Here is a 23,561-nt window from a genome sequence, read left to right on the forward strand (position 1 = left end):
AACAGAGCCAAATGTCTTCAGAGTTTTTTTTTTTGTTTTTTTTTTATCCTCACCCGAGGACATTTTTCCATTTTTGTACAGATAGAGTGGGAGGGAGAGAGAGAGAGAGAAACATCGACGTGAAAGAGACACATCGAGTGGCTGCCACCCGCACAACCAACCAGGGCCGGGGACAAACTGCAACCGAGGTACGTGCCCTTAGTGGGAACCGAACCCGGGTCTCTCTGGACCGCAGGCCGATGCTCTAACCGCTGAGCCAAACCGGCCAGGGCCAGAGTTTTTTTTAATTAAAAAAAATTTTTTTTTCCTTACCCGAGGACATTCTTTCCATTTTTTTGTTCAGATAGAGTGAGAGGGAGAGAGAGGAAGAGAGAGAAAAACATCTATGTGAAAGGGACACATCGAGTGGCTGCCACCCGCACGATCCAACCAGGGCCGGGGACAAACTGCAACCGAGGTACGTGTCCTTAGTGAGAACTGAACCCGGGTCTCTCTGGACCACAGGCTGACACTCTAACCACTGAGCCACACCGGCCAGGGCTAGAGTTAGTTTTTAGTTTTCTGTCTTTTTCCATTTGAGCTTTTTCTTCAAAAGAATCTTATTCAGATCACAAGTAATCTAAAACTGTAAAAGCAGAGTTGCCAAAATTGAAGTGGGTTTAGGGAGTGGAACCTTGCTCGCTTGCTATTTTTACCTCCACGTCTTTGTTCCTAGCCACATCCACTCTACACCAGTTCATGGCCTCATAGGGATTCTTCTGAGTGCTCATCAGTGTAACTTTGTTTTAATTGAGATGAGAGCCTCAGTGTTGTTGGACTCACCCCAAATCATATATCAAGGCAGGGGCAGAACTGGGATTAGAGCCCAGATCTTGTGTCACTAAATAAATTACTCTTTTCATTATGTTGTAGACCATGGATAACTTACTTAAAATAACGATATTTTTCCTGATAATCTTCGAAGTGTTTCCAAATAATGTGATCTCATTTGATTTCTATTCTGACCTGGCATTGGTATATTAGTATAATAGTTGCTTATGTTTATTGAGGGTATATATACCCTAAGTGCTAAGGATAAAGGTACTTTTGCATACATGAATTTACTCTTCATCCATTTTTTAACTTTTTTTTTTTTTTTATTCTTACCCGAGGATATTTTTCCTTTTTTTTTTTTTATCATCCTCACCCGAGGACATTTTTCCATTTTTTTGTTTAGGTAGAGGGGGAGGGAGAGAGAGGAAGAGAGAGAGAGAAACATTGACGTGAAAGGGACACATCGAGTGGTCGCCACCCGCACAACCAACCAGGGCCGGGGACAAACTGCAACCGAGGTACGCGCCCTTAGTGGGAACTGAACCCGGGTCTCTCCGGACCACAGGTCGATGCTCTAACCGCTGAGCCAAACCGGCCAGGGCCATTTTTCCTTTTTTTTTTTGTTTTTTTGGTTTTTGTTTTTGTTTTTTATCCTCACCTGAGGACATTTTCCATTTTTTGTACAGATAGAGTGGGAGGGAGAGAGAGGAAGGAGAGAGAGAGAGAAACATCAATGTGAAGGGACACATCGAGTGGCTGCCACCTGCACGACCAACCAGGGCCGGGGACAAACTGCAACCGAAGTACGTGCCCTTAGCGGGAACCGAACCCGGGTCTCTCCGGACCGCAGGCCAACGCTCTAACTGCTGAGCCAAACTGGCCAGGGCTATTTTTCCATTTTTTGTTCAGCTAGAGTGGGAGGGGGAGAGAGAGAGAAACATCGACGTGAAAGGGACACATCAAGTGGCTGCCACTCGCACGACTAACCAGGGCCGGGGACAAACTGCAACCGAGGTACGTACCCTTAGTGGGAACCGAACCTGGGTCTCTCTGGACTGCAGGCTGATGCTGTAACCGCTGAGCTAAACTGGCCAGGACCATTTTTTAACTATTTTTGAAAAACTCAATAGTTGGCTTCAGTAGATAATACTGTTAGATAAGAAGTTGGTGGGTTATTTTAGGTTGTGCATTACAGTTTCAGAAATGTTGGTCACTTTCTTCAAGGCCATCAAGTACTATGGAACTAGATTGGGAACTCAGTCTGCAAAAATTTCATCTGGAAACTGGAAGGCAAGTGTTACTTACAAGTCTTGCTTGGGAGCCCTGGCGGGTTTTGCATTGTTCTGCAGAATGGAGAGGCCTGGGTTTGGTTTCCGCTAAGAGCCCGTACTTCGGTTGCAGTTTGTCCCTGGTCCGGTTGGGGTCGTGTGGGTGGCGGCCAGTCGAATGTGTCTCTCTCACATTGATGTTTCTCTCTCTTTCTCTTACCCCCCTCTCCCTCCTGCTCTATCTGAAGATGAATGCGAAAATGTCCTCAGGTGAGGATTAAAAATAAATAAATAAATTACATTAAATTTGCAGAATTGGCCCTGGCCGGTTTGCTCAATGGTTAGAGTGTCAGCCCACGGACCAATGAGTTGTGGAGGGAGTGTCTATCATATTGCTGTCTATTAAACAGCACAGCATTGTATTGTTAATTTTTGGAAAGCTGTTTTAAAATAAGAGTAATAAAAGTAGCCCTGGCCGGTTTTTCTCAGTGGTTAGAGCATCAGCCTATGGTCCTGAGAGACCCGGGTTCAGTTCCCGCTAAGGGTGCGTACCTCGGTTGCAAGTTTGTCCCCGGCCCTGGTTGGTTGTGCCGGTGGCAGCCAGTTGATGTGTCCCTTTTGCGTTGATGTTTCTCTCTTTCTCTGTCTTCCTCCCACTCTATCTGAACAAAAAATGGAAAAATGTCCTTGGGTGAGGATAAAAAAAAAAAGTAATAAAAGTAGATAAATATGTTAGGTAGAGTTTTGAATATTGATATATTGTTGTACACTATACTTGGGACATATTACTATTGCTACCATGCTTTATATATATTTTCTTTGTTCAACAAGAATTTACTGACTTCTTACATACATAAGATTAAAGGTAATAATTTTATATGTATAGCATATTCATATTTTTATTCTATAATGTTTTGAGTATCAGAAAGGAGATGAATGTGGGTCTATCCGAAATGACTGAAGTATGAACAGTCTTTGATGCTATGTACATATCAACAGAAGTGTCATAAACCTACTTATTGTTTACATCCTGTCACCTGAGTCTCCCTTTTATTTGGCCCCACAGTTCAGGTTGTTGGGTAGCTTTTCTGCATGCCAGATTGGTTTGTCACTGCTCTTGACCAGTATTATAGATCTGGGTCATGTAGTTTGCTTTATGCTCCAGGGTTTGCTTGTTTCTCCCCCTACACTTCCTACCTAAAATCTTTCCCTTAAGTTTATTTATAGGGCTAGTATTTCCTTTATTGGTGCTTGTTTATTTTTAGATTGTGAAATTTTAGAACTCACGCAGCAGCACCTATTTTTTTATTTGTCTCCGTAGTGCCTAGTATAATATGGTGCTTTACAAACAGTAATATTCTATTACCTTTGATTTGTAAGTAGATAGTTTAGTGTGGGTTCTCCTGTATGTGGTCTCTGAATTATTTCTTAGATGACATAATTAGCTGTGCTACATATGTAATCTATAGCTATATACTGAACTGTTTAGCATTGACCGTTTGATAAAGTTACAATTGATGTCATCCAGCAGTGACAGGGCTGATAAGTTGCCACTCCTAGTGTTCAGTCAAGGTCAGATTTACATTTAGGTTTTTACCCCAAATTTATTGTCATAGGCCATCTTAGCCTATACATAGATTATTTAAATGAATTTGATAGAACAAGTTGCCTTAACTCTTTCTGGAATAAGTAAAAGGGTTCTGCATAAATAAATAAATGTAGAGCATCAACATTGTTACATTATCAAATTTCTGAAATGGAAATGTATTGCCAATGAATATGGATATAATAGTTTTATTTTTTTATAGTTTCTGAAAATAGTTTTTCAGTGTGCCTTGTATAGAGCACCAAAAAGAACTGTGAAATAATTTCAATCTAAAATGAAACAGGAGGCATTGAAATGGAGAATCTCATGCATGAACCCTCGGCAGAATGATCTTAAGAACTGAGAGACTGATTTCCTGTAAATTCATGATTTAAAGAAGACCAAGACCAGTGAATATCTGCCAAGATGCCCTCTCCATCCTCAAGCCAGTGAACTTACTGCTTAACTCTAGCTGGAGTTCTACCTCTTTACACTCCTTGCCAATAAATACAGCACCCCTCTCCCCCCAACCCCTCAACAGACTCACCCGTAGCTACAGCATGCAGTTCTTCTGCTATTCCCAAATAAACTCAGTTAGTGGTAATTCAAGCTTTTCTTAATTTACCTATTTTTTAAGTTGACAGAACTCCAGTAGTCAACTGCCCAAACTATTTATAATAAAAAACCCAGATGATTTAGTAATTGAGACCCAAGAAATGAAGATTTACTAGAGATCAGTGAAACCAGTTAGTGACAGAGCCTTGTCTAAAAAGAAACAGTTCCCTTTGCCCTTAGTCTTTTTTCATAATGTATATTATGCTACAAACAACAATTGATTGTGAGTATTGTATTTTTATTCAGTCAGTATTTAACATTGATTTATCCAGATATTTACTGTTTCCCCTTTGTGTTTTTTTTTTTTTTTTTTTTTTTTTTTGCTTTCCACCTGAGGGATATTCTTTAGGGTTTCCTTCAGTGCAAGTTTGCTAGTGCCATTAGCTTCTGTTTTTATTTGCCTGAAATGCCTTTATTCATTCTTAACTGAATTTTTTTCTGGGTATAGAATTCTAAGTTAGTGGGTTTGTTTGTTTGTCTTTTCCCAAACTGTTGTCTTCCAGCTCTATTACAGTTTCTTTTGGAAAGACAGCTATATATTTAATTTCTGCTCTTTTGAATATTTTGAATGTAATCACTCTGTTCTCCCCACTCATGGCAGCTTTTTTTGTTTTTAGTTTTCCATACTTCTATTATATGTCTAGATATAGATTTCTTTCTATTTTTTTCCTGCTTAGGCCTCATTGGGCTTCTTGAATTTCTGGCTTAATATCTTTAATCTGTTTTAGAATGTTTTAGTTATAGTTTCTTCAAATATAACTTGTTTTCAGTTTCTCTTCCCAAGTTTACTTAAATTAGATCTTAAATATCCTCTGTATCTCTTTCCCTCCTACGTTCTCTATCCTTTTGTGCCACTTGTTTTATTTGGATATTTTCTTGTTACTTATTTTCAACTGTTCTTTATTTGCTCTTATCTATTAATTTGCTCATCTATTTCTTGTATGTATCTTTCAATTCTAGAGTTAACCATTTAGTTACGTTGTATACTTTCCAGTTTTTTACCCATAGTCACAGATACTTGTCTTTGTTAAATTCAGTATCTGGAGTGCCTGTGGGTCTGTTTATTTTTTTTGTTTGTTTCCGTTGGTTCTCACTCATGTGATCTTCTTTGTGCCTGGTTGTTTTTATTTGTGTGCCAGACATTAAATTTGTAGAACGGCTCAGTGGTTAGAGTGTCAGCCCACGGACCAATGAGTTGTGGGTTCGATTCTGGTCAAGGGCATGTACCTCGGTTGCCATTCGTCCCTGGCCCAGGTCAGGTCATGCGGGAGGCAACCAGTCGATGTGTCTCTTTCACATTGATGTTTCTCTCTTTCCCTCCCTCCCTCCCTCCCTCCCTCCCTCCCTCCCTCCCTCCCTCCGTATCTGATGATGAATGGAAAAAATATACTCAGATGAGGATTAAAAATATATAAATTACATTAAATTTGCAGAATTGTTTGTACAAGCATGTGGAGTTTAGAATGTCGTGCTCCCTCACCAGCTGTCCAAGATCACCTTAATTTGTTTTCAGAGATTGAAATAATCTAAAGCAGGATACATATTCTGCAAAGCATGGTCTGCCTGCTTTCAGTTTACTCATATTCCTAGGGTCTTCATCCCAAGTGTGCAGATTTATATCCTTGGAAGACCTTTGAACTCCAACTTCTGTTTCCTTAATACTGTTTTTTTTTTTCAGTCCACACTCGAGGATATTTTTCCATTTATCTTCAGATAGAGTGAGAGGGAGGGAGGGAGGGAGAGAGAAACATCAATGTGAGAGAGAGAGGTCAATTGGTTGCCTCCTGCAGGACCTGCCCAGGGCTGGGGACCAAACTGCAACCCAAGGTACATGAACTTGACCAGAATAGAAACTGCAACTCTGGTCTGAGAGCTGGCACTCTTAACTGCTGAGCCGCACTGGCCAGGGCAGTACTGTGTTTTTAAAAATATTGTCCATCTTCTCTGCCACTCCTCTAGAATTGCCAAATGCCCTCAGAGGGAAAAGCTGCCCCAGTTTGCTAGGGAAAGGTAACATGAAGTGGCAGGTTGTCTTCATTATTTGCTAGGCCTTCTATACCTTTGAAACAGATACCTCTTACAGACACCAGAGAGGTGTGATAGATCAGCCTCCTGAGTCTGGGGAGAAGGCTGTCCCCAACCTCCAATCCTTGTCATTTTCTTGTCGTCGTTGTTAATCCTTACCCAAGAATATTTTTCTATTGATTTTTTTTTTTTTAGATAGTGAAAGGGTGGGGGGAGAGAGAGAGAGAAACATAAGTGTGAGAGAGACACATTGATTAGTTGCCTCCCGCACAACCCCAACAGGGATCGAACTTGCAACCAGGTACGTGCCCTTGACTGGGAATTGAACCCTAGACCCTTCAGTCCACGGGTTGATGATACTCTAACCCCTGAGCCAAACTGGCCAGGGCCATCCTTGTCTTCTTATATAAATGAATTTAAACGAGAAAATACCAGATGACTGTGTTGTGTAAAAAGAAAACCAATTTATTAAAGCAATAAAGGAAGCAAAATTTTATTAAAGAAGTAAGCAGATCTTTACATCTGGTTTATGAAGTGCAAGAGGGCTCTCAGCTAATTTGAAGAGCGATTTGGATAGGGGTCTGAGGCATTATATACCCCTTGTCTATAGGTTTCAAAATTCCTCTGTTGAATATTTTGGTACAGATTAATTTTCGAGGTCCATTTGTACTTTGTTGTGGCCTCCTCAGAATTCCTGAGAAGCTCCTGGCAGTTTTGTCTTGCCACACCTTGAGATGCTGGCTTTTCTCTCTAGGGAGTAAAAGATGAAACTGCCCTTCTCCCCACCCCCCTTTCCCTTCCCTAAAAACAGCTGATTTCTTTGTTTAGTGGGTGAGAAACACTTCCTGCTTTTCTCCTCCTCTCCTGCATTCTTTCCTGGGGGAGGCTTTTAAGGAGTCGCTCCCAAGTGTCCTTGGCCAGGGAAGATAATGGCTTTGTTTTAACTTTCCTGTCTCAGTTTCCCTATTCCTCTTGCCCTGATATTTTTCCAGTTTCTTATTACCCTGTAACACCTTGCAGCAATTTTTTAAAAAACAATGTTTTGTGTAGCTTTCCTCTTCCTCAGTGGGAAGGTTGGTCCAGATCATCTAGTTTACTATTTGTTATGGGATTTTCTCAAGTAAAATTTGAATGTTTAACATTAAATATGTTTCTTGTTTCCTTTTCCCTTTTTTGGGTTTTATTATTTGAATCCTGGACCAATAGGAGTTTGGTGTACATGGGTCAAATTAGTGGAAATGATGAAATTGCAGTTTTTAAGTCCTTCATTCTTTTTACTTTTCCAAGTGTTAAGCATTTGTCTGGGATAGCTTTATTACTCTGCAATGGGGAAAGAACCTTTAAAATCTGTGGGTTTTTTTATTTTTTTTTTGGTCTATTTATTATAGCTTTGTTTCATACTTGTCTACCCTCATTAACCCATCAATAAGGATTTTCATACTGGCTTTTCTCAATGGATACCCAATAGATCTTAAATAAATGAGGCTTAAATGATTGGGCAAATGAATTAAACTAAAAATGTATTGTATTTTTAAATTTGCCTCATTTATCAGATTGTTGCATTTAATTTTTGTGAGTATGCATCCTTAACCTAATAGCCAGAACTCCCACCAAATTTTCTTTACTTGTTAGAGCAGATATATGGATTCAGTTTATATGAAGTCAAGAACTATGTGTTAACACATTCTCCAGACTCCTTTTAGGTAAGCGGAAAAGTCTTGAGCAACTGGACAAAGCAAGCCTCTTGAAAACAAGTATTTTTTTTAACTGATTTTTTTTTAGAGAGAGAGAGAAACATTAATCAGCCGCCACCTGCAGGCCCCTCACTGGGGATCGAGCCTGCAACCCAGGCATGTGCCCTGACCTGGAATCAAACCAGGACCTCTCAGTCCAAGGGAGGATGCTGAATCCACTAAGCCACACCGGCTGGGTGAAAACAAGTATTTAGCAGAGCATATATGGCAGTTCTGCGACTCATGAGCAACATTGAGTAGCCATGCCCCTACATTTGTCAAACTTGAAAAAACAAAAAACAAGTAATGCCCAGCCGGTGTGGCTCAGTGGTTGAGCGTCAACCCTTGCACCAAGAGGTCGCCAGTTTGATTCCTGGTCAGGGCACATGCCCAGGTTGTGAGCCCAGTCCCCAGTGGGGGGGCATGCAGGAGGCGGCCAACTGATGTTTTCTCTTCAATGTTTCTAACTCCCTCTCCCTTCTTCTCTCTCTAAAAATCAATAAAGAAAAAAAAATACACAGTAAGAATTCATAATTAATATAAATGTCAGTGAGGAGAAAACTATACATCCCACAGTATACAAAGAATAAAAATACTTGAAAGAAACTCTCTGCTGTCTTGTTTGAAGATGTTAACAACAAAATCTTACAAACCATATCAAAGCCAGTTTGACGTAGATAATGTATAAGGTTTCTCTGGTGACATATGGTAACTATTTGATATTAACCTATATATAGTTTCTAGAAGTAAAAGTGCATAACTGGAAAGCATGTTAATTTTATGAAGGATAACGAAGTCATGTCTCAAGATGTAGCCATTTAGGGTTAGACTTATGCTTTGACTTAGGAGTCATTTTAATACCTTGCTTAGCCATTAAGCCAGATGACACTTGAGATAAGCTATCATTTGGTAGTTTTATAGTACAGATAGTTGCCTTAAGGAAAATGCCAGATTTCCTAGTTTATCAGTGATAATCTTTCTGCATCAAATCCCTTAGATCAGCAATTTTAATTTAAACCTTTTGATCTCATGGCACACATAAACTACTAAAATTCTTTGGCACACCAAAAATACATTGCCAGTTCGACAAAATAAAAGGGTTAATTTTTATTAAGTCACACTGGATGGCTATTGTTGCGTTGGCTGTTGTCATTATTTTATTTACAATCTAAGGGAAAAGAGGCCAGTGCCCCTGACTAAATAGGTAATGCATGCTTTAAAAGTTCTTGTGTCCCGGCCAGTGTTTTCTTAGGTTCTGTTAACAGTTATCAATCATTAACAAGTAGTCATGGCCATGTAGTCAGATTTGGTGACGTTTTATGTAAGTAGGTGTTAGGATTGGTGCCCAGGAATGCATAGAAGTTTCCCTCTTTAAATTTAAACTAGTTATAATTAAAACCTGATACTCATCTATAGGAGGGTGTTTTTAGGAACAAATATCACTTGTGAAGCAGGAAAAAGTTTCTTTACTCAGTATTTGATATATTTTTATTGTTGAAAGTATTATAGATGTCCTTCCTTTTTTCCCCTCCATTGACACCCCCCCCCCATCTACCACATTGTTGTCTGTGTCCATTGGTTATGCCTATATACATATAAGTTGTTTGGTTTATCTCTTCCTGTCCCCCAATCCCCTTCCCTCTGAGATTTGTCAGTCTGTTCCCTACTTCCATGTCTCTGGATCTGTTTTATTCAATAGCTTATTGTGCTCATTATATTTCACAAATAACTTCTCTCAGTATTATATTTGCAACTTTTATGAATTAAACTTTTGTATTTTAATTTTATTTTTCTTGATACTGAAATAAAATATCAATTAGTAATACATTATGTTATAAAATTGATTTCTTTTTCTTTTCTTTTTTCCTTTAATACAGAAGCTCCACTATGAGACGAGGTGGATGGAGGAGGCGAGCTGAAAATGATGGCTGGGAAAAATGGGTGTGTTTTAAATGAATAAAAATAATTATATTGAACTGTCTAGGTAGTTCAATATAGCTTATAATGTGGTTAAGGCGTTTTCTAAGTTGTAAATCACTTTAGATAACAAATTTGAGTTTTCACAGTATATTGAAAGCTCAACTTTAACCCCTAAACTTGCAGGAATTTTATCCTGAATAAATAAATATTCTAGTGCACAAAATATATTGTATGATAATTTTATTGCACCTTTGCTAATAATACCGAGAAACAGGAAAACATAGCTATCCAATAATAGGGAATTGGTTAAATAAATTATCTTTACAGTGGAACTTTGTGCAACCATTATTTAGCTTGCTTGCTTGCTTGCTTGCTTGCTTGCTTGCTTCCTCGCTTCCTCCCTCCCTCCCTCCCCCGAGGACACTTTTGCATTCATCTTCAGATAGAGCAAGAGGGAGGGAGAGAGAGAGAGAGAGAGAAACATCAATGTGAGAGAGAAACATTGATGTGAGAGAGACACATTGACTGGCTGCCAGCCACATGATCCCAACTGGGGCTGGGGACAGACTGCAACTGAGGTATGTGCCCTTAGTGGGAACTGAACCCAGATCTCTCTGGACCGCTGGCCGATGCTCTAACCGCTGAGTCAAACTGGCTAGGTCAACCTGGCAGATGGCCTTGACTTAAAGGATATTGTGTTATAAAGGAATATTGATATATACATGATCCTATTTTTGTAAAACTGCTATGCTCTAAGGCATAGGCATAAACTTTGAAAATAAGATTCCAAAATTTCTTTATATTTTCAAAAAAATATTTTTGACAGCATGTAATATTTGAATAATCAAAAACGAAGTCATTTCCATTTTTTGAGCAAATGTGTACCACTTCTGCATATCTATAGCTTCCCTTTTTTTACGTTTTTGTTTTTTTGTTGTTTTTTTAGAGGTGGGGGAGAGAAACATCGATTGGTCGCCTCCTGCATGCCCCCCACTGGGGATCAAACCCAAAGTCTGAGCATGTGCCCTGACCAGGAATCTAACTGGGACTTTTCAGTCCATGAGACAGCACTCAATCCACTGAGCTACACCAGCCAGGCCCTATAGCTTTCTTTTAAAGTTCTAATTTATATTATTGATCTAGATAAATCTATAAAGATTTAATTGATAATTTAAACCAATTCAGCTTCATTATTTCATTATTCAGGAAAAGCTACACTTTTTAGATTTGTAAAAGTCTATATGAAAAATGATGTTTTGTATTTTTAAGGTTCTTGTTATCTAATGAAAATCAGTACTACTGTCAAATAGATTGATTAGATCTAGAATTTAGCCACTGAATCATATATTGTATTCTTATTTTCATGTATGGAGGACTGTACTGTTTTGTCGAACTGCTTCATTTTACTTGAAGTTATTAATTTTAAGCTTCCTATAATATACAGAAGATAGTGGAAGGCAGTCTAAAATATACTTTTATGGATCACTTGTCAAATTTTAATTGGTTTAAACTTTGGTGTAACTTTGGCTTGATTTTGTAGATTAGAACACTGTTTCGTGGCATTAAGTTATTATTTTTGACTTTTAAAAATAACATTATTATTATAAAATATGTTAAAGAATTAATAAAAATTGAGTCAACAGAGGGAAAACTCTTTGACCTGCCTGTTTTATTGCCTTACCTCTGGTTCATGTTTCTAATTACACCATTGTCATCATTATACCTTGGTTACTGGCACAGAATATGGTTCTTTTATTTATTTATTTTTAAATCGGAGTTTCTTTAAGGGAAAATAAGGAGTGGGGGAGAAAATACAACTTTTGTGATTAGTGTTTACCTTTTCTTTAATTCTAGGGTGGGTATATGGCTGCCAAGGTCCAGAAATTGGAGGAACAGTTTCGAACAGATGCTGCTATGCAGAAGGATGCAACTTCATCTACAATTTTTAGTGGAGTTGCCATCTATGTTAACGGATATACAGGTTGAGTACTTTCTATTTTTTAGGTACTCTGATTTGGCATGCACTTGTATTAGGATTAAGAGTGATGTGTTTTAAATTCTGTTTTTAATTATCTTGTATATAAAAATGATAAAAATAAAATCCTTAGGTGCTCATTCTCTTTTACTTTCTATTTAACCTATACCTGCTATTGTCTTTTATTTTAATTTTTATTAAAGTACATAGTTTTAAAATGTCAAATGAGGTTTAAAATTAAAAACAGTAGTAATCTTGCTTAAATAGTTGGTTGTAAGCTCATCACACATGTGTGAGGCTTGTAAACTGTGAGCTTCAATATAGGTGGATCTGGTAAGGCCACCTCATTGGTGAATCTCCCACTGTAATTATCTATAGGTCCTTTGGGGCTTGTGGAGGAGGAGGGTTGTGTATATGTCAGATTTTCCAGAATCTTGCTTAGAGAAAGGTATAAATCCAGCTGCCAGCCTTGTGGTTGCCAAGGGGGAAGGAAATCACCATAACTCTCCCTTTAGAAACTAGAATTTTATTTAATCTCCCTATTTTTTTTTTCATCTACATTGCTTCTCCCCTCCTGCTACGCCTGTTGTCATTGAGTCCACTATCTGGAAGGGACAGGATAGTCTTCTTTGTGAGTGGGGGAGGAGATCTGGAATACTAATCACAGTTTCTTACACAGAATTTCAACAGTGAACTTTTTTACCACCTAATCATATGTCCACTTTTGGAAGTGCTTTGTGCCCCTATTTCATGAATTTCTCTTGGTGTCACTAGCACCAAACAACCTCTTCTGGACTTCCACACATCCTGTTTTAATTTTAGCTTTCTCTGATCTGCAAAGACAGTTACCACTTGTCTGCTGGCTGTCAGATGTTACTGCTCAAGTTTCTCTTCATTCTCTTCAGAATTTCTTTTCTATTAAGATCATTTAAGTGTTTGTTTTTTTACGTGAATGGCTGCAAATATGTGTGTCAACCTCTTACATTTTTTCCTCTCCACTTCTCAACTGGCTGATAACTGCTTAGCTTCAAGTTCTCTGTTTATACATCACTTCCCTTTGATTGTCTGACTGTCTTCCTATTGGTGCAGCTGACTTCTAATGCTCTTACGGGGGTGCTGTGGCTCTTGGTATTTGTCTGTATTTAGCATTTATAAGATCTTATTGTAGTTACCTGTTTATTAGACAAGAGCAAGAGCTACATTTTTTTTTTTTAATCCTTACCTGAGGATATTTTTCCATTGATTTTCAGATAGAGTGGGAAGGAGGGAGGGAAAGAGGAGAGACACATTGATGTCAGAAAGACATATCAATTGGTTGCTTCCCATACAACTGGTGATCAGATCACAACTGAGATACTTGCCCTTGGCTGTAATCGAACCTGTGACTCTTTGTCTGAGGGCCGATGCTCTAACCGCTGAGCTAAACCAACCAGGTCTTGAGCTACATTTTCATTACTGCTATATCCTTGGTACCTCTCCAGTGACTGGGTATAACCACTCAGGAAATACTTGTTGAATTTTAAAGTTAAGTTTTAATTAACTGATATATTTGTCTGGTTGAGTTTTATCAGGCATTATTGACAGTGAATTTAGTCTCAATGAATTGCTGGTGCAGCTTTGGAAAAGTTCACATGTGACTTATCTCCTTAGGTATTCTGGAACATGCAAGCTCAACAGACCTTCCTGAGATGCATTGTAAAAGATTAAAAATGTTAACAGCCTGGCTGGTGTGGCTCAGTGGTTGAGTGTCAACCCATGTACCAAGCGGTTGCTGGTTTGATTCCTGGTGTCCAGGTTGTAGGCTTGATCCCCAGTGGGGGCCGTGTAGGAGGCAGCCAGTTGATGTTCTCTCTCATCGATGTTTCTCTCTCTCCCTCTCCCTTCCTCTCTCTCTAAAATCAATAAAGAAAAATATTTTTTAGAAAAAGCTAACAAAGCCCTGGCTCGTTTGGCTCAGCAGTTAGAACATAGGCCTGTGGTCCAGAGAGACCCGGGTTCCGTTCCCGCTAAGGGTGCGCATCTCTGTTGCAGTTTGTCCCCGGCCCTGGTTGGGTTGTGTGGGTGGCAGCCACTCGATGTGTACCTTTCACGTTGATGTTTCTCTCTCTCTCTCTCTCTCTCTCTCTCTCTCTCTCTCTCTCTCCCTCCCACTCTCTTTGAACAAAAAATGAAAAAATGTCCTCGGGTGAGGAAAGAAGAAAAAGCTAACAAGAATTGTTATTACATTAGCTTATTAATTGCTTATTACATTAGCCAATTATGGAAGTCCCCAATTTACAAGGGCACCCTTATTCATATAAGAGGGATAAAAAGAGCTTGTTTATGTGAGGGGGAAAAAATAACTATTGTAGTAATCACCACCATGGTTGAGAACCTGGAATTCTAATTACTTTTGTCACTGATTTTTCTTTTGTGACCATAAGACATTTTCTCTTTGAACCCGGTTTTTTTTTTTTTTTTTTTTTGTTATTATCACTATCCCTGTGTTCGGGATAGAGATTATAGTATTCATTTTTACTTTTGCTTTTGTAAGTATTACATTATAATTCTATAAGTAAAGTTCCATTATGTAGAATTTCAGAGGGACATGAAAATTGTAGTGATAGAATTTTTTTATAGAAAAATATTCTGTTTTAGTGAACACTTTGCAGCTTTATAGATAAAACAGAATCAACCTCTGTAATGAATTAGCAAGTGAAGAATAGTGCTTTAGATGCAGTAAGACTAGTAGGGATTGCTGTTTTGTTGTTAATTCTTAATCATGCTCCCTGCAGACTTTGATATTCTAGGTTTTCTTGATTCTTTCAAAGCTCCCAATTCTGCCACATAAACTTCTCTTTCATAATAACCCTTATTTCTTTCAACTCATTTAGCATTGAACTTTGAGCTTAGAGATAAGATCCTCTGCCTTTTTGATACTGTCAACTCCATTTTCTCTTCTTTTCCCCACCTCTCCCTACAGAAAGCATCTTTTTCCTATTAATGTTAACTTCTTTGTTTTCCATCCATTTTTTTTTCAGTTAAATTTTTTTTTGAGATAGTTGTAGAATCATATGCAGTCTTAAGAAATAATACATAACTCATAAATCCTTTGCCTAGTTCTCCCAGTGGAAACATCTTGTAAACCATAGTACAATAGCAACCAGAAAATTGATATTATACAGTGAAAATACAGAACATTTCCATACCACAAGGATCCTACATGCTGTCCTTTTATAGTTACCCTGCTTTCTTCCCTTTTTTTTAGTCCCTCTTACCACTGGCAACTAGTAATCTCGGCTCCATTTCTATAATTTTTCATTTCTAGAATATTACGTAAATAGAACATACAGTATATAACCTTTTGGGATTGGCTTTTTTTACTGAGCATAATACTCTGGAGAGTCAAGTCATTATATGTATCAGGAGTTTTTTTGTTTTTATTGCTGAATTGTCTTCCATCGTTTGGATGTTCCACAGTTTATTAACCATTCACCTGTTTAAGAACATCTGGGTTATTTCCTGGTTTGGCTCTGAATACTTGTACATGTAAGAGTGTGATTGCTGGGTTATGGTGGTTGCATGTTTAATTTTTTAAAGAAACTGACAAACTGTTTCTCAAGTGGCTATGTTATTTTACGTTGTGACTAGCATGAGTGATCCAGTTTCTCTGCGTCCTCGTCTGTATTTAATGTATTTTATTTTAAACATTTAAGTAGTGAGATTTCATTGTGGTTTTATTTTGTATAACAATTGCTATGCATCCTCACCAGCATTTTTGTTTTGTTTTAATCAATTTAGGAATTTTAACAGATGTGTAGTAGTATCTAAATGCAGTTTTAATTTGCATTTGCCTGATGGTTAATGTCGTCTTTTTGCTACCTATATATCCTCTTCATTGAAATGTCCTTTGCCTATTTTCTAATTGGATTGTTTGGTTTTTCTTCCTCTTGAGTTTTGCCAGTTCTTTATGTATTCTAAGTACTACTCCTTTGTCAGATACGCGGTCTGCAAATATTTTCTTCCAGTCTGTAGTTTGTCTTTCAGCCTCTTCACGTGATCTTTTGCAGAGCAAAGTTTTTCATTTTGATTAGGTCCAGTTTGTTAATCTTTCCTTTTATGGATTGTGCTTTCAAGTCAAGAGTCTGCTTAGCACTAGATCCAAAAATTTTATAGCTTATGTTTTACATTTAAGTTCATGATTCATTCTGAATTAATTTTGTGTCTGAGTGGCATGTGGCTATCCAGTTGTAGCATCATTTGTTGAAAAAGCTGTGCTTTCTCCATTGGATTACTTTTGTATTTTGTCAAAAATCAGTTGGGCACATTTGGGTGGGTCTCTTTCTTTTTGTTTTTTAATCTTCACTCAAGGATATTTTTCTATTTATCATCAGATGGAGTGGGAGAGAGGGGAAGAGAGAGAGAGAGAGAAAGAAAGAGAGAGAGAGAGAGAGAGAAACATCAATGTGAGAGAGACACATCAACTGGTTGCCTCCTGTATCACCTGACGAGGGCCAGGGATGAACCACAGCCAAGGTGCGTGCCCTTAACAGGAATTGAACCCGCAACTCTTTGGTCCACAGGCCAACACTCTAACCGCTGGGCCAAACCAGGCAGGGCTGGGTGGGTCTCTTTCTAGGTTCTCTGTTTTATTCCATTGGTGTATGTCTAGCTCTTCACCAATACTTACATGGTCTGACTATTGTATCTACATTGTAAGCCTAAACATAAGGTAAAGTGATTATTTCCATTTTATTCTTCTTTGTCAGGATTGTTTTAGCTATTCTGGAGCCTGTGCCTTCCCATATAGATTTCAGAATAAGCTTGTCTTTGTCTACAAAATAAATAGCTGGGGTTTTGATAGGAATTACTTTAACCTATAGATCAGTTTAGGGCAAATTCACATCTTTATTATGTTGAGTTTTCGAGTCTATGGACCTTCCATCTCATTTTACTCGACTGCAGTTGATTGAACCAATATATTTTGTATGCTGCATGTGTCTTAGGAACTGTGTTTGAACCGAGATGGTGGTTGATGGAAAATGGATTTTGTGATGAGTAAGTAATCTCTGAGAGTTAGACATGACTAGAGGAAATGGTTAGGTGGCAACACAGAAGAGCAGCAATTGCCTTCAAGAGTTAGAGTGTGTCCTTTATAGAGGAATTGGCTTTTTTAGCTGGGTCTTGGATAAATACGTGTTTTCTAATGAAAATGGCTAAAGACAGTCTGGTCCTAATTCTAACCTATATTTTCACTTTTACATTATTTAATTTTGATCAACGTGCTTATCTGATATTTTATTTTTGTCTTTGTACTTTCTGATTTCTGTGCTTCTGTTTGTGCTTTTGCCTTTGATGAAAATCTCCTTCCTCATTTCTGTGAACTAGAATTATATTCATCCAGTAAGACAGAGATTAAATTAGATGTTGCCTTCTTGCCTTTCTAAGCCATTCTGTAGTAGTTAAACTTAATAACATTATTGCTAGAAACATTTATTTTGATACCTGAGTTTGGTATTGTCTGGTCTTACTTAGGTACTTAATTTTTTGGAGTCAGAAAGTCCATTTTATTAGTAGCCCCTAGCCAAACATGGATCAGAGACCTTAAATTTGCTGTTCTTTCTGCCTTCCCTAGGTCTTTATATCATCCAGATTCTGTTCATATGTTATCTCCTGCAAAAGACTTGCCCTACCACCTTACCTAAAATAGGTATACCTTGTCTAGCAATTGCTTTTCTAACCCTCATCCAGATTTATTTTCTTCATAGAATTTATTTGTACTTGAAATGGTATTTTTTCTTTTTTTTATCCTCACTCTAGGACATTTTTCCAGTTTTTTGTTCAGATAGAGTGGGAGGGAGAGAGAGAGAGAGAAACATCGATGTGAAAGGGACACATCGAGTGGTTGCCACCCGCACGACCCAACCAGGGCCGGGGACAAACTGCAACTGAGGTACGTGCCCTTAGCGGGAACCGAACCCGGGTCTTTCTGAACCGCAGGCTGACGCTCTAATCGCTGAGCCAAACCGGCCAGGGCTTGAAATGGTATTTTTAATCTGACTTAAGTTCTCTCTGCCCAGTGAAGTAAAAATTTTGTGGAACACAGATAATGAAGTTTGTCATTGCTGTATCCCAAGGGCTTAGAACCTTGCCTGGGATTTATAGTGTATGATGCTCAATAAATGTTAGACAAGTGAATAAATGAATAGCAGGGTTTTTATTCATTAGAATGAATAGACACATACATCAGAATGTTAAAATATTTTAAAGACTTTGTTGATTTAAAAAAAATTTTTTTTTCTTTATTGATTTTAGAGAGGAAGGGATGGGGGGGAGAGAGAGAAACAATGATGAGAAAGAACATTGATTGGCTGGCTCCTGCACACTCAGGGCTCACAACCTGGGCATGTGCCCTTACCAGGAATCGAACCGGCAACCTCTTGGTGCATGGGTGGATGCTCAACTACTGAGCCCCATTGGCTGGGCAGAATGTTAAAATACTTTAAACGAAAATGTTAACTTATTTTTACTCATGCTAATTCAACTCAATCTTCTTGAATCTGTAGTTTTTAGTTAAGAAATGGGCCACATTTAGGCTTACTGAATTGTAATATTCTGGGAGGTAATGTGGGCAGAAACTCTCCAGGTGAGCTAGTGCTTCAATCTAGTGTACCATAATTACTCTCTTCTGTGTAGTGGGATCAGGACAGTTGCAATTGAAAGAGGTATTCTGTTTATTTTTTACTTTTTTCAATTATGAATAGAAGACCAGGCCCAGTGACTTTGGCACTGCTCATGTTGATGAATAAAGCAGGTAGGCAGGCAAATACTTTGGCACGATTTGGAGAATGGATTGGGGACAGTATACAAGTGTAACAGACTTGCATTCCAAGTGATAGGGATTTGTTTGAAAACTTAACCTTATATTGATGTTTTCTGAGCATATGAATGGGGTGATTTTGGAAAAGAGTCCATTTAATGCTGATGATTCTAATTTCTTTGGAAATGGATGCCTCCTGGGAATTATTTTCTATGGATTTATACATAATCTCCTTCCATTTCCTATGACTGATCTAATAAATCAGGGATGTAGGAATTTAACCTCTACCATGGGAGAGACTTACTATATTAATTTATGCCCCCCACTGTAATTTTGTCAGTGTCTGATAAGTATTTACACCTGTTAGGTACTCAAAAATGTACCCTCAAGGCCTTCAAAACGTTTCTTCAATTTTTGTTTTGTTGTGGCTTTTAGTTGAATGTGGTAAGTTGGAGACAGGGAGGAAAGGAGTCAAGAGAGGAGGCAGATTTGTTGGAGGAAGGGTAGTGGATGGGAGTCAAAATACAGAGGGTCTGTGCAATAGCTGTGTGATTATGTATAAATCACCTAATTTTTCTTGTTCCTCATCAGTAACTATGTTAATTTATCTTTCTAATTTATAGGATTGTGAGACGCAAATGAAATAATGGAGGATATTGCTATTGTAGGGCCAAATGAGAGGTTATAAGCAGCCATTTGGCTTCTTTCTGCCATGTAGGTAGCACAACCAACATTTTTATTTATTTTTTAAAATCCTCACCTGAGGATATTTTTCTGTTTTTCTTCAGATAGAGTGGGGGGGGGGGGGGGGAGAAAGAGAGAGAGAGAGAGAAACATTGATGTGAGAGAGTCACATCAATTGGTTGCCTCCCACATGATCACAACCAGGTCCAGTGACTGAACCGCAACCAAGGTACATGCTCCCAACTGGAATCGAACCTGCAACTTGTTAGTCCGCGGACCGAACACTCCAGTCTCTGAGCCAGACCAGCCAGTATGCACAACCAACATTTAAAAAAATATATATGTTTTCATTGAATTTTTTATAGAGAGAGGGAGAGAGAAATGGAAACATCTATGTGAGAGAGACAGGATCGGCTGCCTCCTGCACGCCCCCTACTGGGGATGGAGCCTACAATCCAGACATGTAGCCTGACTGGGAATTGAACCAGGACCTCTCTCAGTCCATGGGAGGATGCTCAATCCACTGAACCACACCAGCTGGGCCCAACATTTAATCAGGTTCTTTGGATATGCAGAATGAAATGGTGACAAAACGACTTTTCTCACTTGAGATCTGTCAAGGAAAGCTTAGTACAAGATTTAAAAATTGTTGAAAGAATTGTTTTTAACCAGATGAGCAGTACTCCTTTTTTTGTGTGTTTTTGTTTTTTTGTTAATCCTCACCTGAGGATATTTTCCCATTGCTTTTTAGAGAGAGTGGAAGAGAGGGAGGGACAGAGAGAGAGAGAGAGAGATCAATGTGCACGCACCCTGATCAGGGCTAGGGATGGAATCTGCAATGCAGGTGCTTGCCCTTGACTGGGAATTGAAGGACCCTTCAGTGCATCAGCCACTGCTTTAACCACTGAACAGCCGGGGTGAAAAACTTTTATAAGCTGTGCCTGGAGATGTGAAAGCGGTCTTCATGTGGCTCTTTAGTGGCTCATGTGGCTCATGTGGTGTTATGCAATAGCCTTTGCTGTGATGCAGTTTCACTTGCAGAGCTTTAGGCCAAAAGTGTGGCCTTGTGTTTGATACATGACTTTTACTATGCTTAATTGTCTGTTATTTACAGTAGTTTGTTTTTGGTAATCCTGAAATTTCGTGACATGCAGAATAGAATCAAAGAATGTTCTGTGAAACTCACAGTGGAATATTTTGGAATATAATTTTTTTTTATCCTCACCTGAGGACTTTTTTTTGCATTTATCTTCAGATAGAGCAGGAGGGAGAGTGGGAGGAAGAGAGAGAGAGAGAAAGACAGAGAGAGAGAGAGAGAAACATCGATGTGAGAGACACATCAAGCAGCTCCTATCTACATGACCCCAACCGAGAGAGAGAGAGAGAGAGAGAGAAACATCGATGTGAGAGACACATCAAGCAGCTCCTATCTACATGACCCCAACCGGGGCTGGGGGCAAAATGCAATCGAGATATATGCCCCTAGTGGGAACCGAACCCAGGACTCTCCAGTTCATGGGCCAACACTCTAACCGCTGAGCCAAACCGGCCAGGGCTGGAATATAATTTTAAACTAGATTCAAAAGATACTTGGTATCTTAGAGTGCCTTCATTGTGTAAGAAACACTCATTTTATGTAAGAACATCTGCCGAGCATTTGAGTTTTTACAGTGTCAGAATCCTTTTATGGAAGTAGTGATGATTCTTTAAGCACAGCACTTTTATCCTGCTTAGTACCGTTTCCCACTAGCCAACCTGCTACAGAAAATTATCCGGTTTACATTTTATTTTTTTCCAATAGTCTACCTTAAAAAGCAGATGGGACTACCTAAAACTATGATGAAAAAGAACAATGAGGAGAAGAACTCTGATATCTCCAAACCATTTATAGAAGGCTATAAGCAATTAGAACTTTGTGTAACTGGTGTAAGAATAGGCAGATGGTTTAGAGCAGTTTAAAAAGAAATTCCATATGTATAAATTTAATATGTAAATTACATATTTGTATATCTGTGTTATAAATGAAATGAGTTAGTATTTATAAAACTTTTAGAACAACCTAGTACTTCAGCATCACATTAAATATTTCAAGTTATTAAAGGCTTTTTCTACAGATCAGTGGGAAAGGGAAGGATAGGATTATTCAGTATAATTTGTTGCAACAAATTGGATGATTGGGAAAAAGCTTATACATCAAAATAATAGGAAATAAAACACTAAGGTCCCAGTTGATTAAAAGGTAGATTTCAGAAAGAGTCTATTTCAGAAAATAGACTTGGGTAACAAACATGGAAATAGGTTCCACTTTACTAATAGAAAAATACATAACAAACCAAGATAGGTTTTTTGCAAAGTTTATTTATTTTTAAAAATTATTACGTGCTTATACCTAATATAGGCATGGGTGGATAAAATAACCACTTCGTTGTTGGGGTGAGAGTAGTAGAAAGTGGCAGTATATGAAATAGATGAAGAAGCTTTAATATGCTTATAACCTTTGACTCAGTAATTCTTCTTGGAGTCCATTAAAAGGCAATAAACCTAATTGCCCTCCCCCGCCAGTATAAGATCTATATAAAAGTTAATTTCATCACATTGCTTTGTTTAAAAGCAAAGCGTTGTATAAAAATGGAAATTGAGTTATAAATTATACTGTTTACAAGGTGACTTAAAACAACATTATAACTATGGATAATTTGTAATAATGCTGAAACAATTTTGGTAAATGAGAAAGTGGTAAGACGTAAAACGAAAAGTAGAGGATGATCCAACTTAAAAAAGAAAAGTGCAGGAAAAAAAATTCTAGAAGCAAATATATCCTAATAGTCTCTCTCTTTGGGCATAGATTATGAGTGATGTATTTTCTTCTATTTATTTCCCAAGTATTTTTTTTGAAGCATGTTTTTAGTAAAATAGAGAATAACCTTTAAATACTTCTGAGTTTTAATACTGTCTTGGAAAACATGAAATTACATTAGAGCATTTGATTTTTTAAAAAAATTATTTTAAGCTCAAGATTGATGTTGAAATATGCTACTGATTAAGCTGGGTTGCAGAAATAAGGAAAACAAATCACTTATGTAAAGTTTTCCATATATACTGTGTGGTGAACTATATATATTATTTTTACTTTTTCACTAAAATCTACCAGTTCTCTCTGGGAGAGGATTATACTTGCCTAAGTCAGGATTGGCCATATTTATGAAATGTGAGCAGAAATGGCATAGTTATCACTTTGGGGATCAAGCTTTAAAAGCCATTTTGTGCTTTAGGTAGAGGTTGCTTCATCAACCTGGACCCCATGGCTCCATGGACATTTAAGAGCACAGGATAGACATGTTGTGTGAGTGAAAAATAAACCTTTGTTGTAAGTCACTGAGATTTTGAAGTCCTAACCTGCCCTATCCTCTGAAATGGTGGATAAGAGAAATATTTAAAACAAATATTTTGTTTTAGGTTTCTTAGAATGGTAATCTTTGGCCATATTTTGGATCAAGATTTGGCATACTTTCTGTAAAGGTCCAGAGCTTTGTGGGTCATGCACTGTATTGTAGCTACTCTGCTCTGCTATTGTGGCCCCAAAGCAGCCAGAAACAGTATGTAAATGAATGATTTGGCTGTCTCCTGTTTTAGATTACAGACTCTTGGGGTTGGAAGGAACTTTAAGCTTTCAGGTTAATTATTGTCTATGTGATACCTTCCTCGGTATTGTTGATAAATAGACAGGCCACACTGGGCCTCTTGCAATGACTCCAGCAGTGGTAGGCAAGCCCATTCAGACAGGTCTGATTGTTTTAGTGAGCTAACATCTGCTTCTTTCTCTGAGACTCCCCAGTATAAATCCACATCCTGGCATGTCTTCTCAGTGTGATATTTATGCTAATCCACTGTACAGCTCTCCAAACCTGAATTATATTCCCAATTTGAAAGTGATCTTGAACCCTGTGGCTACATCTTTCCCTAGCCCCCTAAGAGCTTTGTTCATCTTTCATTTGCTTGTCTAAGTAAAAATATTACTTAGTTTTAGTTTCAGCTCAGATGTCAGCTCTCTGTTCCCACAGAATTTTTTCTGATGTATCACATTATTCATTTTGTGTTAAAAATCATTTGTGGAATCCTCACTAAGTTTTAAGTGGGATACTTG

At 38.1% G+C, this 23,561-nt stretch overlaps 1 protein-coding gene across 12 annotated transcripts in view; it reads left to right on the forward strand.

The window, feature by feature from the left end:
* Positions 1–23,561, forward strand: part of REV1 (REV1 DNA directed polymerase) — a 112,675-nt gene that overhangs the window by 19,588 nt on the left and 69,526 nt on the right. For 7 of the 12 annotated variants that reach the window (XM_036281408.1, XM_036281407.1, XM_036281403.1 and 4 more), the window contains exons 2-3: positions 9,917–9,980; positions 11,814–11,940. Coding sequence is in view for 8 of the 12 variants with exons in the window: in XM_036281403.1 (XP_036137296.1) it covers positions 9,927–9,980; positions 11,814–11,940 (181 nt within the window). In the remaining 4 variants the exon portion in view is untranslated. Of the gene's footprint in view, positions 1–2,065; positions 2,104–7,954; positions 8,010–9,916; positions 9,981–11,813; positions 11,941–23,561 lie in introns of those variants that run through there. The other 5 variants (XM_036281396.1, XM_036281397.1, XR_004961984.1 and 2 more) reach the window with 4 other exon arrangements.

Source organism: Molossus molossus, unplaced genomic scaffold (assembly GCF_014108415.1).
Source record: "Molossus molossus isolate mMolMol1 unplaced genomic scaffold, mMolMol1.p scaffold_m16_p_34, whole genome shotgun sequence".
NCBI lineage: Eukaryota > Metazoa > Chordata > Mammalia > Chiroptera > Molossidae > Molossus > Molossus molossus.